The 16,983-nt window shown below is 47.7% G+C and overlaps 1 protein-coding gene across 3 annotated transcripts; it reads right to left on the minus strand.

Annotated features, from left to right (window-relative positions):
* Positions 1 to 187: 187 nt before the first annotated feature.
* On the minus strand, positions 188 to 16,884 carry specc1la (sperm antigen with calponin homology and coiled-coil domains 1-like a). 3 transcript variants are annotated; one of them, XM_040195764.2, is made up of 16 exons: positions 16,530 to 16,884; positions 11,138 to 11,300; positions 10,894 to 11,032; positions 9,100 to 10,799; positions 8,528 to 8,735; positions 8,356 to 8,438; positions 7,564 to 7,739; positions 7,129 to 7,292; positions 6,880 to 7,001; positions 6,208 to 6,298; positions 5,585 to 5,674; positions 5,338 to 5,494; positions 5,053 to 5,155; positions 4,066 to 4,182; positions 3,871 to 3,930; positions 188 to 3,177 (listed from the first exon to the last, which is right to left on the minus strand). In XM_040195764.2, the coding sequence occupies exons 2-16, from the start codon at positions 11,261 to 11,263 to the stop codon at positions 3,088 to 3,090; spliced, it is 3,426 nt and encodes a 1,141-aa protein (XP_040051698.2). In that variant the 5' UTR covers positions 11,264 to 11,300; positions 16,530 to 16,884; the 3' UTR covers positions 188 to 3,087. The 3 variants fall into 3 exon arrangements, with proteins under 3 accessions (XP_040051698.2, XP_040051699.2, XP_077943397.1); XM_040195765.2 differs by having other exon boundaries at positions 8,365 to 8,438; positions 16,530 to 16,747; XM_078087271.1 differs by lacking the exon at positions 16,530 to 16,884 and having other exon boundaries at positions 11,138 to 11,303.
* Positions 16,885 to 16,983: the final 99 nt, after the last annotated feature.

Below are 16,983 nucleotides of genomic sequence, written 5' to 3' on the forward strand. Positions count from 1 at the left end.
AGGTGAAATTTTTCTCTTGAGCACGTGCAGCAGAGTCGTCACTTTCTGATCGAAGGAATTAAGTGTTTATAGTCAACTAGAAAAGTTACATCTCAGCCATTCTCACCCTAAACTACTTGCTGAGACAAAGACGACAAATGAGTTTCAATGGTCCTAGAAAAAAAAAATGAAGATACAAAGGCCAGAATTTGTTGTTTTCGTTTATTTCTTACTGATTATCATCGTAGTGTGCACTTAATACTGTAGCTTAGTCCCTTTACACACTCACAAATACACCCACATTTATTCATTCAGCTTTACCCTTTCAAAGGGCCCATTTCACTGCATGTAATGAGGGGGAAAAAAATATGTGGAATGGATTGTAAAAAATAAAAAAAGGCAACATGGAATAAAAAAAAGTAAAGCAGGTTCAGTGGACTACTCAGAGCATTTTCAAGTAAACAAAGAAATAAATGTAGGTTGACTTTTCACATTTGCTTTGCTCGTTATGGTAAAGCTACACATTTCTCCGGTCCTAAATAGTGTAACGTGTCCCTCGCGAATGCATCACGTGGAGGTGGAATGTGCTTCCTGGCTTTCACGAGCCGCCTGATCTCCTCTCGTGTTCATCCATCACTCTGTACATCAACACACGCAGGACCTCGTAAAGTCGCGGGACCGCCAAAGCGTGATCAAAAACACATTCCCCTTCCAGGATCGAGAGGCTTCGAATCATCCTGGAGCTCTCGGGACGTTCCTGACGGGAGCAATAAAACACACGTGGGCCCGCGCTGGAACCAGGCGGGACACCGTAAAACCGTTGGCCGACAATCCTCAGCAACAAAACCGCGATCAATAGAGAGACGGTGCTTTCAGAACTCATTAAATATTCACTCGCACTCTTCTGCGCGCACACACACACACAAAAAATAAAATAAAAAAAAGGTCATTGTTGCAGAATCTTGTGCTATCGTTAAATCACTGAATGTCTCCTGCAGCTGCACACACTGGGTGGATGTTGCTTGGCAGGATGCGCTTCTAAAAATACAAGACAAAAACGTTGTATCCGATGTTGCTGTGGAGAGAAGCCTCATCTGATCAGAGTCAAAGCAGAGTGTGTGTGTGTGTGGTCACCTTCACCAGACAGTTAGTGACCATCACGCACCATTAGCGTTCCTCAAGGGGCTCAAACAAGAACGGCCTTGTGTTTAGTAACCGGTTCCACACTGCGACACAATGCCGGGGAGCTAAGATAACCACGGTCTGAAATGTCACAGTTCGGATGAACTGTTTAAGGCAGGAAGTTGCGGAATATGGACAGCTTATCTCAGTGCAGCTACTTACTGTAATAAATTCACTTCAGACACACACGCATAAAGCAATGACCTCATTACAAGGGTTGGTAACCATGCAAAATAAATACAGTGAACTTGGTATGTTGAGGCAAGATAAACACGGCAGTCAGACCGCATAACATGGTGTCACTTTACTTTAAATCCCCTTATTTAGAATTTTGAAGGAGCATGTATACATTTAAATGACTTATTATTTAGTTAAAAGCCGCCTGTAAACATATTTTAGTGTTTATTAATGTATTTTTCCACAACTGTAATTCTTCCTGTGGACACCCATAAGTGGAGGCTGCTTTATTAACAGATAAATAATGAAACTATATAGTGAATCACAGTTGTAATTATATAAATAAATCTTGTTAGAAGTTATTACTGTTGACAAAGTATACATCATTAAACATTCAAACTGTCCTTAAAGCTCTTACAACTACATTACACAGCGCGATAAACCATTAATGACATGTTTCTTTATTGCTTCTAAATACAAAATAAGGGGACCTAAAGTTGAATGCACACTAATGGTACTGACTGAAATCCCACAAAATATATGACATTGTGTGCTACAAAGTATCTCTACAATAACGAAGTCATCCTAGGAATTTCAAAAGGGTAGTTTCCCAAACTACTTGTCTAACACCACATCAGTATTCACACACTAAATATGGCAATGGTGCAATGAATTGTCCAATTACTTGTGCATATTTTGAGCTGAAAATGAATGATGACACATGTGAAAGGAATTATTCGGGGTTTCAGGAAAAACGATTTCTTGCCGTCCTGCCGGTTGAAGGAGGAGAGGATTGGAGCCTCTGATATCTGTGCATTGAATGTGAAACTAGAGCCAGCAGGATTCAAAGATTCAAAAGTTTAAGACTCTCTGATCTCAACACGAAGAGTCAAACACACATTTCATTAAAAACGAATATTTTGGTAACGATGAAACGACGCCGTGTGCATGAATGTGCCGAATGAAAGAATGTCCAAGTGCAAGGCCGGGAAACGCAGGTCTACCAAATGCAAACCCTCATCGTCTCCGTACGCACGTCCGCGCTGCTGCAACACGGCATATTTCTGTCAGTCGTGAGCCGATGCTCACGATGTAGTGGCTGTCTGCAGCATCGCTCCGTCCTCGTTACCAATTATGTCAGAAAGGGACAATCAGAAGGCCGCAAAGCATATTTTGGCAACGGCTCCTGAAAATCTTCAGCTTCACAAAGTGTAGTGGGAGGGAAAAAAACAACAACTGCCGACTTCTGTGGAGGTTTGGCACGTAGGGAGAGCGCATTTCCTGCTCTCCTCACAGGCACTTTATCCATCAGAAGAGAGAAAGGCACCTTTATCTTTCTGTGACGTCTGGAAGACTTGGAGCAATAAGGCTGCGTCTTGTCTCGTAATAATGAGGCTCGTTTCTGTAGAATCTTCCCGCAAATAATTCACAACTAGGAACAAAACATGAGGTCTATTGATGAGAATAAATCCTCTGACTAAGCTGAATTGCAGGAACCCCCTCCTCCCCCCCGGAAGCTAGTTTTGACGGTGAAGGAACATCATTCGCCGGGTAGAAGGCACTGAGACTCGGTTGGCTAAGTAGTGTTGCAGTGGACACGCAGACGAGCCCCTCGGACTCTCCACACGGCATCGGAAGGATTTAGGAACTGTGTACCTGTGGTCTATCTCAGTGTTATATATTATTGGTGGGGGGGGGGGGGGGGCAGATTGTGCCGCAGCAGCAGGGTGGGGGGAGATGGCGGCGGAGTCAGGTCTCAAAGTACTTGTATATGGCCGTGACATAAGTCATGACACTTTGCCAGTCCGGCCGCTCCGTGTGCACCATCTCATTTATGTCCTGGAACACAGAGAAGAGACGGTTAAGGAGGAAAAACCCGCTGAGAAACTCCAGCCGCCTGTTAAGTATCAATATACTGACCACGCGTGTTATTTAACCCCTTTGCAAACACCTTGCTTTTGTATCTCCCCTTAAAAAGAACGGTAGGTTCACATTTGGGGAAAGGTTCCGTCTTCCTGAGAGTTAGATGAGACTAACGGAGCAATCTTCATTTTCTCCACAGCAAACAAAATCAACCTACATCTAATTAACACGTTGCATCGCATTTACTTTATCTTTGCTGAGCCAAATCCTCGGCCCCTTTTTTCGACAGAATTTCCCAAAACAATGAGTTATTAAAAGTGTTTGGGATATACACAAGGGTTTAAAATAAAGCTGTGTATATAAACAATGTCTATCTGCACAGCTCGGGTTCTGGGTACTGTAGTTCAACTCTGTCGTATGATAAGAATATTTATATTATGAGTAAGAGGGACTTATCATTTAGAGTAAGAACTAAAATTGGGCAAAGAGAAAAAGACGTACGTGTTTCTGTCCACATTCCTGTGAGTATACATAATATCTATATCAAGGCGTTTCATCTGAGCCAAAGGTGTGTCTGGATTTCTTCCCCTCCTTTACACTTGGGGTACAATTTTGCAATCATTTTAGTTCTATTCCCCAGAATAAAGTCGTCTCATGTATCAAGCTTACCAGAGTGCATTTGATGCCCACACTCTCTGCAGCCTGGAACGCTAAGGTGAAGTTTCTCCTCTGAGAAAAGAAGAGAGTCAAAGTCACACTTTGCACCGCCAGGTCTCACGCGCCGGTGATGACAAGAGGCGTGGCGGCTTTAAAAAAAAAAAAAGAAAATAAAAGGTTGGGGGCTCTTCCGGGGGCCCTACTTGCCTTCTCCTGGCTGGTGAGCTCCTGGTAGGGGATGTGTGCGGGCAGGTAGGTGTGCAGCACAGCGCAGAAGGCCAGGCCGTCGTTCCAGCTGCTGCTGAAGTTCGTGATGTCAATGTTCTGGTGAACAAAACAATAACAATACGGTCACAATAAACTCAGCGCTCACGGAAGTCTTTAAAATGATTTAACCACAGAGCCCTGCAGCTCGATCTCTGGTCAGACCTGGGGTTTTATATGATGTGTCAACAGTATTCATATACCTTTTTTCGCCCACCCCCGCCTTTGACCTTTAAAAGGAGTCGTTAAATGTAATGTAAATCGGTGATTCTAAACCCCCACTGAGGTTATAAGCAACGAGACACGCGAGTCTCCTCAACTATTATCTGGATATAGTCGCAATGATTCAGAGATAGCCTGGTGTTTTTCTCAGGTAAGTCACTGGCAGGATGTGTGAAATGTTGCACACTTCCTGAGGAGGAACCCGGCTGCCATGGTAACCACAAGACCTATTTGAAAAAAGAAAAAGTGGTAAACACAGCTAAGAATGATCACCACCAGGTGATCATTCTTAGCATTCATTATCCCTGCAGAAGTTTAGAAAAGGTGAATTTTTATTTCAAATCAGTCTCTTCAGCAACAACGCCATCACCACACCGGACAAAACCCGGAAACCCACATTTTATACTGAAAAGTGGCAAACGCATCAAAAAGAGATAAATGACCTCACAGAATAGTTTGTAGTCATGTTCGGAATTTCTTCTGAAAAAAATATTTATATTTTGGTTTAAATAGTGGCGCCAAGTAAGTAAGTTCTAGGGATTCACAGGAAACGATGCAGCATGTCCTCTTCGCATTCAGATGACTCATAGGCAACCTTCTTTTTTACTCCCTTACTAACGTAAAACAGGCCCGTGACGTGTAAAACCTTTGAACTTCATTTGTTACTTAAATCGGCTCGTATGAGCTGGTTCCCTGCAGAGTTCCTACCTGATAACCCTCAGTCTTCTTCTGGCACCACTTCAGCAAGGCGTTTCTCTTGGAGCCTCCATACTCTCGGGCCAGTGCCGACAGCGGGTCCTTTCTCTCTTCTCTGCACAGGCGACACGTGTGAGCCAACAGTCGCAGTTTTTAGAAGATTTTGCATGTCAGCGAGGCATACAGATTACAGAGTAAGCATGTCTTCCATGCAGAGTGAGCTAGGACGTCAAAAACGCAACCCGGCTGTCGCATCAGAGCAACACGCGGGTGAGTCAGGGGCCCGGCAGGTGGTACCTTAGGCGGCTGCGTGCTGTGGGGGTGATGGAGGCGGTGGGGGAGGAGGAAGACAGGGAGAGCGGCGAGGAGGCGGCACTCATAGCCATCAGGGAGCTCGAGGAGGAATCCGGAGCGGACATGTCCCTCTTTATCTCCTCACTGCTCCGACGGGACACTGCTCGGGATGCGGGACACGGTTAAATAAATAAACCACGGACGGAGTTGGTTTAAAATGAGCTCATATAACTTAGCCAGGATCTCTGACCCGATATCGTCTTGGTGGAGTCCATGTTGGAGCCCCTCTGGTGGACAGACGGCGGTCGGCTAGCCGAGGTTCCCCTGAGAAGGTGCTCGGCTGTGGATACATCAAAGTATTTACATCACATACAGTGCTTCTATAGCGGGACTTCTCCTGAAATGAAATAACGGGGTCAGTGAAGAATCACATTCCAGCTCCTCTGAGCTCAGGAAATCCCGAAGAACAGCAAGAAAACAACAACTCAGAAAAAAACAAATGGAACATTGGAGACCGTAGCCAAGTCTGCACGTTCACAGAAGAACACTTGAACTCATCACTGGAGAGAGCAAACCGTGGGAAATACGACATTACGTGGCAGTTCATCTTTTCCTCTCTTATCGTCCACTCCAGTGTTTTGATTCACTCGAACATGAAGTCAACATACAGTAAACCTGCTCCCTGCCAACTCCAGGCGCCGGAGAGGAAACCGCTTCATTTCTCATGAGAGTGGTCCGCTGCCGTTAGCTGCTTGTTCACTGTGACCCAAGTGCAGCAGAGGGCAAAGGGCTGGAGCATTTCCTGTGTGTGACCCGGCTCCGACCTCATCTTGCTCTGTGTTTGAACAATGGCGGCGGCGGCGGTCGTCTCACCTGGCATGGTGAGGTCAGTGTAGCTGGGCCTCTTGTCACTCAGGGACGAGAGCGGCTTGGCTGCTGACATGGAGCCGGGTACGGAGTGTCTCTGAAACAGCGAAAACAATGACAGCCCCCTGCATCACAAATCCTGTAGAGGGGTCTTAACGGAGAATAAAACTATCTAAAGCGTTTAACATTCTAAATAGCCAAACAAGTGTCTCTACATTTGGTGATTTTGGCAGTCTAAACTAATACTACTACAGACAGGAACACACTGGTAATTATGAGTTTTGATTTATTATGGTTAGATCACCTACAAGTGATACAGATCAACTGTATGGACCAATTTATGACTAATGATTTTTTTGCCATCATATTAAATACTAATTCACATCTGATAGAGTAAACTGTGACGAACTGCAAGTTCTCCTGAAGAACTCACCCGATAAAAAACAAACAAATATAAAAATGACAGGATGTGTGTCGCATATTTTACAGTGTTTGATCCAGAAAACTTTCAGGTACGAACTGTTAATAACAGGTTTTCCGTGTCCTGTAGTTTCCAATGCCGTCCGGTGAAGCCTCAGGCACGTCGTCACGCTGGCGTCAATATAGAGTTTCTAACTAACCTCATACAAAAAGTAACTGCATAAGGTAACACTGCAGAAAGGTATTCTCCTCCTGTACCTGTATGGGTGAGACAGCCGCCGCTGGGGGCGTCTTCATGGGACTCGGGCTGAGAGGGGTGCGCGGGAGCGGAGCGGCGGCGGCTGTCGGCGTCGTGCAGGGACTCCCGTTAGAAGGAGGGCCTGAGCGAAAGGTGAAAAGGAAGAAAATAAAAACTGGAGTCCGTTCAACACGAGTGACCGAGCTCCCCTGACGCAACAGAGGCTGCTTCCTCCCCCGATCCAAGTGAGGAGGGCGGCAGTGCGCTACCTTGCGAGGCGCTGTCGAAGCTCTTGATGAGGGTCTTGACGGTGGGCGAGGGCTCTGAGGAGGTGGAGGATCGCCGGCTGAGACCCATCCCCTGCCTGAGAGCCGCCAGGTCCCTCTCCACTGCGTTCATGTAGTTATACACTCTGCCTCTCTCCTCGTCCTGCCTGGGAAACACACAGTGCTCGGCTCGGTTCGCACTCTCACAACTCCTACTGGGCCCCTAATTCAGGGGTTAGAAATATGCTGCAGGGAGAATTATGGTGAACTTGGAAGGGAAATCGCATTAGTTTATGGTGTGAAAGTCAATTTTTAAATGGGTGTAAAAACCTGTGAGTGAGCAAAGTTAGATCTCCCCTCATTTGTTTTACAAACATCAGATGGACGAGGTCAGCGTGACCGGTGGTACTCGTCCAAACGTCTCTCCGCGGGTCTTACTTGCGGCTCTTGACCTCGTCCAGCTCCTTGCACAGCTTCTCGTTCTTCTCCTGGTTTTCCTGCAGCCGGCGCCGCAGGTCTCCGATCTCCTCCTGCGCCTCGGACTTGATGTCGTTAGCGATGACGACGGCCGTCTGCAGATCCGCCTGGAACTGACGCCACTCCATAGACTCCTCCTGTGCGCGCGAAGACAAACACACACACACACACACACACACACACACACACACAAATCACTAAATTGGTATTTGTCATTTTTTGGCCATGCAATTAAGCTGCAACATCTGACATAATGCAAACTTACAAAGTTGACGTGCTGAACGTTTTAGCAGACAACACATATTTATACAAAACAATGGCTTTCTATAACATCAGAACATCAGTCAATTCTGTCATTACGTTATTTACAGAGAGAGCCGAGGGGTTATTGTGTCTTTCTAGCAGTAAAGCGTCTAGGTGGCTCATTAAAAAGGCATGGCCGTGCTCGCATTTGGGAGGCAGGGGTTGTACAGGCGGGACCTTGATACTGTGGCTCCACCCCCTGATCACTTCTACGCAGACTTTGGCTCCTAAAAATTCGATGTGCGATGAGCAATGTTTTGGAGGAAGTGAGGATACGTCGGCCATCTTTACATAAAGTCAACAGTTTAAACTAGTGTCTAAAATTGCAGCAGTCTCGCGTACCGTCTTCCTTCCTTCTAGTGAAGGAATCTAAAGTCAAAGAGCTCCATGCTAATCAGAATGTGACCCCAGTCTGCCTTCAAATGCCCACCCTGCTGCAGCATGGCTTACCCTGCTTACCCTGAGTTTGCGGTGAAGAATCTTAATCTCTCGCTCCATGTCGTGCTTCTGGTCCTGCAGCTTCTTCATCGAGTCTGAAACGGGTAGAGAGGTATACTGCAGTGAGCAGAGTCGGACCACGACAACAAGCTCCAACCGCTCTGTGTGCGCTCAGCCCGCTTACTCTCGAGGTCCGTGATGATGAGGTTGTCGTGGAGTTTAAGAGCGCGGTGCTGCTCCACCTCGTCCTCCAGCTCAAATATGGTTTCCTTCATGTCGGCAATCTCGGTCTCCTTCTCCTGCAGCTCCGCTCGCTGCTTCTCCAGGACGCGTTCCTGCTCGGCCATCTGCTGCTGCACCTGCTCCTGGAAGTGTCTGTAGTCCCGGTCCAGCTGCACGCACAGGAAGAGTGGTCCTTCATTTCATTACACGAGCCAAGAAGCAATCAGCGGACTATTGTTCAACAAAGCCGTTACCGTTAAGTGACAGGTATCGTATTGTGCACAGTGTGTGTGTGTTAAATACGTCCTCTCAGTGGTGTCATGTTACTGAGGTACTGTCAGGAAGGCGGACTCTGGAGAAACGGATGTGACATTTTACAAAGCCAAATCTGACTCCGCTCCATAGGCAATTAAACTCTCTGTCCAATCTAGGCCGAACACTTAAATTTAGCAGCTTACGGCTTCAGGAAATTGATGCCCTGCACTCCGTTTTGTTAATAGAGGCCGACTAATCCCTCCAACTTGTTCCACTAACCTTACTGAAAGCCTCCTGCAGCCGAGCGAGTTCACTGTGGGCCTGCGCCAGCTCCTCCTGCAGCTTGGCCGCCTTGGCCTCCGCCTCTTCTTTCCCCTGGCGTACCCCTTCCAGCAGTTGGCAGATGTCATTTTTGTCCCCGGCCGTGTGCAGCGAGTACAACTCGGCCACCCTCTGCCTCTCCTGGTCCAGCTGGTTCCTGCAGCGGCTCAGTTCCGCCTGGTCGCTGCTCACCGCCGCCTTGTACTCTTCCAGAGCGGCGCCCATGGCGGCTCGACCTTGCCTCTCCGACTCCATGATGCGCTCCATCTGGTGGTTCCGCTCCTTCAGCGCTCCGATCATCTCTTGGGCCTCGGCGTTGTCCTGCTCGGCCATCTTCAGAGTGTTGGACAGGTGCTGCTGGACCCCGAGCAGCTGCTCCCTGTCAAAGTGGGCGTTGTCCGACAGGTCCGAGTAGCGCTGCTCCAGCTCCATGTAGCGGCCGCTCTTGATGTCCTCCTCCAGCCCGTAGGAGATGTGATGGTCGTCCAGCAGCGCGCGCAGGTACTCGATCTGACGGCCGTACAGCTCCAGCTTGTCGCTCTGCTGGCACAGCGAGTCCATGAGGATGGCCTTCTCCTCGCCCAGGCGCTCGTTCTCCCCGTTCAGCTCCTGGGTGATCTGCTGCAGGTCGGCCAGCTCCTGCAGCGTGGCCTGGAGCTCCTCGGCCGTGCTGTGCTGGTTCTCCTCCATCTGGTGGATGCGCTCCGTCAGGCAGGCCACCGACACCTCGCTGGCGTTGTCGCTGCTGCCCCTGCGGGAGCGCTCCCGGCTCGGCGCGCTCTCCGACTCCGACGAGGAGGAGGGCGCGTCCAGGGCGTCGTCGCTGGAGGTGACCGCCTGGTAGACCTCGCTGGATTCGCTGTCGAGGTTGTCTGCCGAGCCTCCGTGCTGGTGCCCCGCCAGCAGATCCTCCAGGGAGCCGGGGGTCGAGCCTTCCACCGAGGAGGTCAGGGTACCCGTGCCTCCGCCGTCACTCTGCCCGCTGCCGGCGGCCAGGTCCGGGCTCAGGCAGGCGTAGTTGAACAGCTTGTCGGAGGCGTCCAGCCTCTGCTCCAGGGAGAAGCCCAGCGCATTGAGCCGGTCCTTCAGCATCCGGTTCTCACTCTTCAGGAGGTTGAGCTCCACTCTGATGGACTGGTTCTGCTCCTGCAAGAGGATCAGGGTCGACTCCACGTCAGCCGCCGTGATGGCTGAAACCTGGGGCTTCTCCACCTCCTCCACCTGCTGCTGCTGCTGCTGCTCCTCCTCCTCCTCCTCCTCCTCCTCCTCTTCCTGCTGCTGCTGTTCCTCCCTGGCTTCTTCCTGCTGCGCTGCCTCCTTCCCTCCCAAGCCAAGCTGGGCCCTCATGTCCCTGAGCTCGCCCCGCAGGTGGAGGATCTCCACATCTTTGCTTTTAGCCAGACCCAACAAGTCTTTGACTTTGGTCTCCAGAGCCACCTTGTCGCTGATCTGGCCGTCCGATTTAGACTTGCTCATGCGGCCCTCGGACTCTGCCGGAGGCTGGCCTCGAGAGCGCTTCCCCGATGCCGCGGCATCCCCCGCCGCGGGCCCGGACACCGCCTGCTTCTTATTGGCCGACGCCCTGGATGTGCGGAGACGCTCTCGCGATGAATTTGGCTCCTTGGCAATCGAAGAGGTTGTCCGCTTGGATGAAGCACCTGGTGAGAGAAAGAGGGGAAAAAGTCCTCTTTGCATTTTCAGTGAAACAACTTAATGAAGATAAATGTCACGTGGAGGAATAGACCATATTACCCGCTGTCATCTTTGGCTTGCTGTCTAGGTTACTAGCATTAGTCCCAACGGAGGCGGTCCTCTTGGTCTTATTCACAGGGTTACTTGACGCCGGATTGCCTCCGGTCATCGCTGCTAAAAGGTCATCATTGCTTTTCACCTGAAAGCAAACACACACACGCACAAAAACAAAATACATCAAACTCACTCACAAACCAGCAAATCATTCACACACGCATCTGGCTTGTCACGTGACGAGTACTACCTTGGGCAGAGGTGCCGTGGCGCTCGTCTTGGCGGCTGGCTTTGCGGTCCCAGAGGTCGCCGTGCTCTCAGCCTTCCCTCGGTCCCCGCTGCCTTTGCTCACCGCGGGCCGGACCGACTTCTTCATACTGAGCTCTCTGATGCCGATGCATCTACGGCTCAATCTGTGCACAGAGGGGGGCGGGGAAAGGTAATGTATGTCAGCGGCGCAGAGTGATGGCTCTAATTTTCCATGGAAGAGGAATTCTTTCCACAGAGGCAATTCCCTTAACGCTAGAAAGCAGCGAGACCACACCGAAGAGCTGAGCCCCCGTAGAAGAAACCGTTTGTCGCTTCTGAGCTTTATTCTACTTTTTGGGATTTTAATTTGCTTATTCTTCTGACCCCTATAATGACTAGTTAATGTAGATCTTATCTGTTTAAAAGAAGGCGGACATTGGAATGGAGACTGAAAAAAGGTTGACCGATATCTCCACTAGATGGCTCTTGCGTATGCGTCACCGCTCTGACTTTGGCTTGCCTGTCAGCTGTAACAAATATTGCACCAGATAAAAAGAGTTTAAATCTGAGTGGGAGGTTGGCTGCTGTCTTCACTCTGCTCCTCATTTAGCGTGGACAAAGATGAAGAGGCAGTACAGAGTTTCTCCATCGCTTACTTCTGCCTGACAAGCATCAGCAGAGGCCACCAAAAAAGGAAGAAAAAAAAAAAGAAATAGACTCCTCCACACATCAAAGTGAAAGCTCGAACCAACACAACTGCAGTCATATTTCGCGAGCCAGTTACGCGAATCGGTAAAGGCGGTTACCGGGCAACCGTTCCGATGCACTGAATAATCATCTCGCACTGCCAAGAAATCTGTTGTGCTCGTTCCAGTTCATAATCACTGTTGCTCTATTGAAAAACAACTCGACGACCTCCCCAGAAAAAAATATCCTCACAACTATTTAATGGGAGCACATTCTTGCGGCGTAGGTTGGTGTGCTGCCTCGCGCATCGTCGCGAAAATAGGGCGCGAATTATTGACAAAAATACTCACACCATTTCCACTGAAGCAATGTTGGATTTATCTGTTGTTGTGTTGTTGTTGTTTTTTGTTTTTGTGGGCCAATAATCGATCATCATTAGGCAGTGAAACTGTCTGTAACCAAATAACAAAAGCTTGTGTAAAACCCAGGAGGCGTCCTACAGAGTTGTGTGCGCGTGTTGCCTGCAGGTCTGAGCAGAATCTGACTTGATGCCACGATAGCAAGAAGAGAGATTTGGGACCCGGCTGGAGACCAAGAGCAAGTACTTCAGCAAAGATTTGGAGCTCTCTTGCTTTGAGGCTCTTGAGAAGAAGAGAAAAAAAAAGAAAAAAAGAGGTTATTTATTGTACGCCGGAAACGCAGCAATAATCCATCTCCGGGTCTGTTGTCCCCCACCATGCAGGAGTTTATTATCTCGATATGAAAATACATATAATCAAAGATCCGCAGTAAATCAGACTCTATAAACAAAACGCTGTGAGAAGTTGACCAGCGCATTGTAGCGAGAGCGCGGATGTTTAGACGGTGCACACACTGAAACGTTTCCATGAACCGTAACTAAATAAACACACACTGCAAAAACAAATCAATATTTCGGATCCGATTCAGGCGGAGCAGCAGGGGAGGGTCAGTACACAACGGCTCCCATCCGAGGTTCACAATCCACGATCGACCTTTCTCTCTCTCTCATTCCTGATGCTTCCAGATAATTAAAAAATGACCTGCTACTAAGCTGCACTTCATCAGAAACATACTACTCCAATGGATCATCGCCGTGTCTCCTCGGTACAGACGTCACTTTAAATCTTCCATTTCCAGCGTACTCGCTTGATTCCTTTCTACGATATTTATTAGGCTTATTGTTTCTGTCTGGATAACTTCCAGTGACGTAGACGCTAAGAAGTCTTTATCTCCACCTCGCTCATTCGACCGGACACACAATCCTTTAGAAAGACTTGGGCGGAGTTTGATTGGACTTCAAGATAAAAAGGAGAGATTTCCAAGTAGCAGCAATAACACGTGTGCTGTTCTTATAGGCCACAGAAAAACAGGCCACATGCCAGCAGACCACAGACGGTTGTGTACAGAAAGCGCTGCGAGCAAACAAAAGAAAACAATCTTCCCGGCCTCACGGGAGGAAACGGCCAATAATGTGTCTCAGCTGGTAGATTTCAGTCCCTGAAACAAAGCTCGGGTCATGACGAACCCAACTCTCAGAGTGCTTTCATCCGCAGCCTCTCTGACCAGGAATATAACGTCCACGACGAAACCTGCATCTTTCCCCCCGTCACCATCCTCCGTATGAACGTGTTTACGTTGCGGCCGTTCTTGGAGAGCGTGCGTTTGGTCTGGTGCCGCTGCGCGTCCCCCACAGCTGCAGCGCATGCGTGCAGGTGGTTTTAAAATACAGGCAGGGAAACTACGGATCCATGTCTGGGAAACGTCTTCCCTGCACTTCTACCGTCTTGTGAACGTCTTCTCACTCATTTGATGCGTCCGCACCAACGCAGCTGCTGAAGTCACCCACGCCACCGAGCGGCCGAGGACCCGGCTCACGTTGGGACTATATTCTGACACTTTTATGGAATACCTCTCTGGCTCATCTTCACACCTAACTCTGTACTAATTGCGGGTGCTTTTATTCCCCCAAAAACGTGTTTCAAAGGGCGTTTTCCCAGAGTACCGAAAAACTGAATGTGTGTGTCAAAGCAGATGTCTGAAACGGAGAGCAGCTGAAAAGCAGATCTCTTTTCATTGGACCGGAATAGACGTGGGAGCAGAGGCCACTTGCTTTTTGTTTCACTCTCCAACTCTGCAAATCTACAGGAAAAACCTTTGTGTGTGTGTGTGTGTGTGTGTCCCCACTTTAAACACTTTTAAGACCATAACTAAAAAGACACATACCAAGCCTTTATATACACACTATAGCCTTTTACTGGCTTCATTTGTAAAATGTACTTTTTGTTTTCCTGACACCCCCGTCCAACATCTGTGATGAATCACAACAAATCGAAAACGACCCGGTTACCGGGATGATGGAAAAATAAATATTTTTTCATGGTGACTCCACATGACATGTTCATGAGATAATGATTATTTTATAGCTAAAAATATTTAACAAACCACACAGAAACGAAAAGAATTCTTGCCTCTAGCAGGTAAATGTCTGTCAGCTAATAAATAATTAGCAAAGAAAACACCTTGACTCAATCTAGCCATGTACCCCCCTCTGTGCTGCAGAACACAAGCTGCTCCTCCATAAGCCAGAAGCCAATAACACTGATCCTTATCCAAATTAAACAGAGCTGCAGAATTCAAATTCAGTTTAAAGGAAAGCGACGGATCTCATCCGAGGCTGGACACGGCAATAAGTCTGTGTGTGTGTGCGCGCAGTCTTCCTTGACAGACAGCTGCACGAAGCCTGAGATGGAAGACGCGGTTGAAACAGTCGAGTCGAGTGTGAACAGAGGAGGAGAGTTTGGGGGGGTAGCAGGGGTCCAGTAACTCATCAATAGTTCCCTGCTCTCCTTCCTCATTCATGCTTTAACTGCGGGGAGGCACCTCCTTGCCAAAACATCAGCTTCCTGTGGTGAAAAGGTCTCCAGTGTGTGTGTGTGTGTGCGGACAAGCAGGCACCAGTCTGCCTGAGACAGAGCAGAAACTGTCAAGCAAAGAATTTCATTATATAATAATATGCCTCTTTATTCATAAAAAATGGCTTGTTTAATTGCATTCCAGGCTCGTTTATGTTGTCGCCTTTCAATCATTTAATTGTAACGGTAAATAACGGATTGCGCTATGACATGTTTTGGAGTTAGTATGTATTCACTTTCACTTCGTTAGCATTAACAGTCGTGCCTAGGACAAATAATTGAATGATCTTTAATAAATGTAAAAAAAAAAAAGAGTTTGGTCCTGACCGGTCAAGTTGTCTTGGAAACAGATGTACTTATCTACCCTCACTTGGGGGACAAAGTTCCCGAGACTGGAGAGATTTCCCCTCCAAAATATAATCTAAAAGCAAAGCAATGACGAGGCAAAGCCAAGGAGGGTCTCCAGGACATTGATTTAAAGAGTGGGCTGTGAAATATTGCTCTTCCTGGGGCTTTTCCAGGAAAGTTGGGAAACATCTGTGGTCAAAAGGGGAGATGATTTAGATGAAGGGAGTTTGAGAGAGCGAGAGAGAGGAGGATTTAGTGAGATACTCGGAGCCCAATGCTCTGCAATAGTTTGCTGCTGTGGCTAAACAAAAGGACACCGACCTGCTGCAGCATCAGTTCCCTGTTGACTCCTCTCGGGGCGCGCGTTTACGTTTACATTGTTTGGGGTTACACCTACATTAGCAGCCGCACGGCTAACAGTAGCACAAGCAGTGTGTCATTCAACCACACGAGCAAGCAGACCCTTCTACCGAACCGAAACAGTGGGGTAAAGACAACTTTCAATCATGTTATAGAAAAAAATACCGACTTTGAAGCAAGGAGATGACACGACTAGCTGGTTATCCATTAGGTCAGACATGCAGGGAATGTCAGTAATTGTACTTCCGGTTTGGCTGTAGGCCTTCAAAACAAAAGGCCCAAAGTGAGACGCGTAAACTGACGACCGACAACTATTCAAGACATTGTTGTTATTATTTTAAAACAGCGATAGAGCATCATTATAGACCGAGAGTGAAAGAAGATGTTTAATAGATCATATAAAATGGTAAAGTGTATGTAATGTGTTTTTTTAAGCAGAGAGTACGAGCCAAGATACTTATAATTGACTAGAGTCAAACGGTCTACCGACTTTACATAAGCAGAATTATTTAAAGACAATACGGTGTAGTTCGGTCAAGATGTGCAAAGTAATAAAGTAGACAAATTAGAAATCGATTAGAGTTGATTTAAGGTCACTGAACATAAAAACAAAAGTTATGTGATAAATGTAGTCAAAAAAACGACTGTTGCAGTTCAAGTTAAATTGCCTTAAATCTGAAATAAAGCTTCCAACTGTTACATTGACGCGCGTTTAGTAATAAAGACACTACGGACTACACGAAAAAACGACTTATTTTGAAAGACTTTCTAGTAAATGTCCATCGGATTTCACCTAGCTTGACAGCTAACCAAAAATCTGGTTTGGTGGTCTTTAAAACAAGTATTATTATGCCATGTGAAACCGACGAACACACAAGAGGGGTCTTCGTGATCAACGTCACTTTGGAGAAGGTTTGTATGTTCATTTAACAGCTATTTAATCTCCCACAGCAGTCAGTAAGCAATGGCAAGGCTAAGGCTGCTAATGCTATCGATAGGCTAACAATGTTAGCATAGCCGGTGAAGAGACAGCGCTCCGCGAGTAAGAAGACACAACATTCATACCTGCGGTCCTTCTCATTTTTGTCTTTGACGCGTTGATAAACGTCCAACGGCGGCTCATTTGGCGGCGCAAACAGTTCACTTATTCACAACTTCGGACTGCGGGCAACATCGGCTTCGGACGTCAGTTTCTTTCTGTCTGGCAGCAGCCGGATGATCCTCTCTCCCCCTCCTCTGGTTGCATCATTTCAGCATCGCCCTCCGGACCTGAGAGGGGGGGGGGCAACACTTTACTGCCTTCACGGGGGGCTTGAAATCCAGTGGGTCGATTATTAGTGTTACACCGGGCGATGGGCCAAAAGACAATCAGCTTGTCCCATATTGTCCCTGCTTACTCAACCAGTGGTACCTGCAGATTGTCCCTCCTAAAGTTTACATACATACATACCAATATCAACAGCATATAGAACATTTGTTGTTGTGGTTGTTGTTGTTTTGGTGGTTGCTTAATCATAAC

This window comes from Gasterosteus aculeatus, chromosome 13 (genome assembly GCF_964276395.1).
Source record: "Gasterosteus aculeatus chromosome 13, fGasAcu3.hap1.1, whole genome shotgun sequence".
NCBI classification, from domain to species: domain Eukaryota; kingdom Metazoa; phylum Chordata; class Actinopteri; order Perciformes; family Gasterosteidae; genus Gasterosteus; species Gasterosteus aculeatus.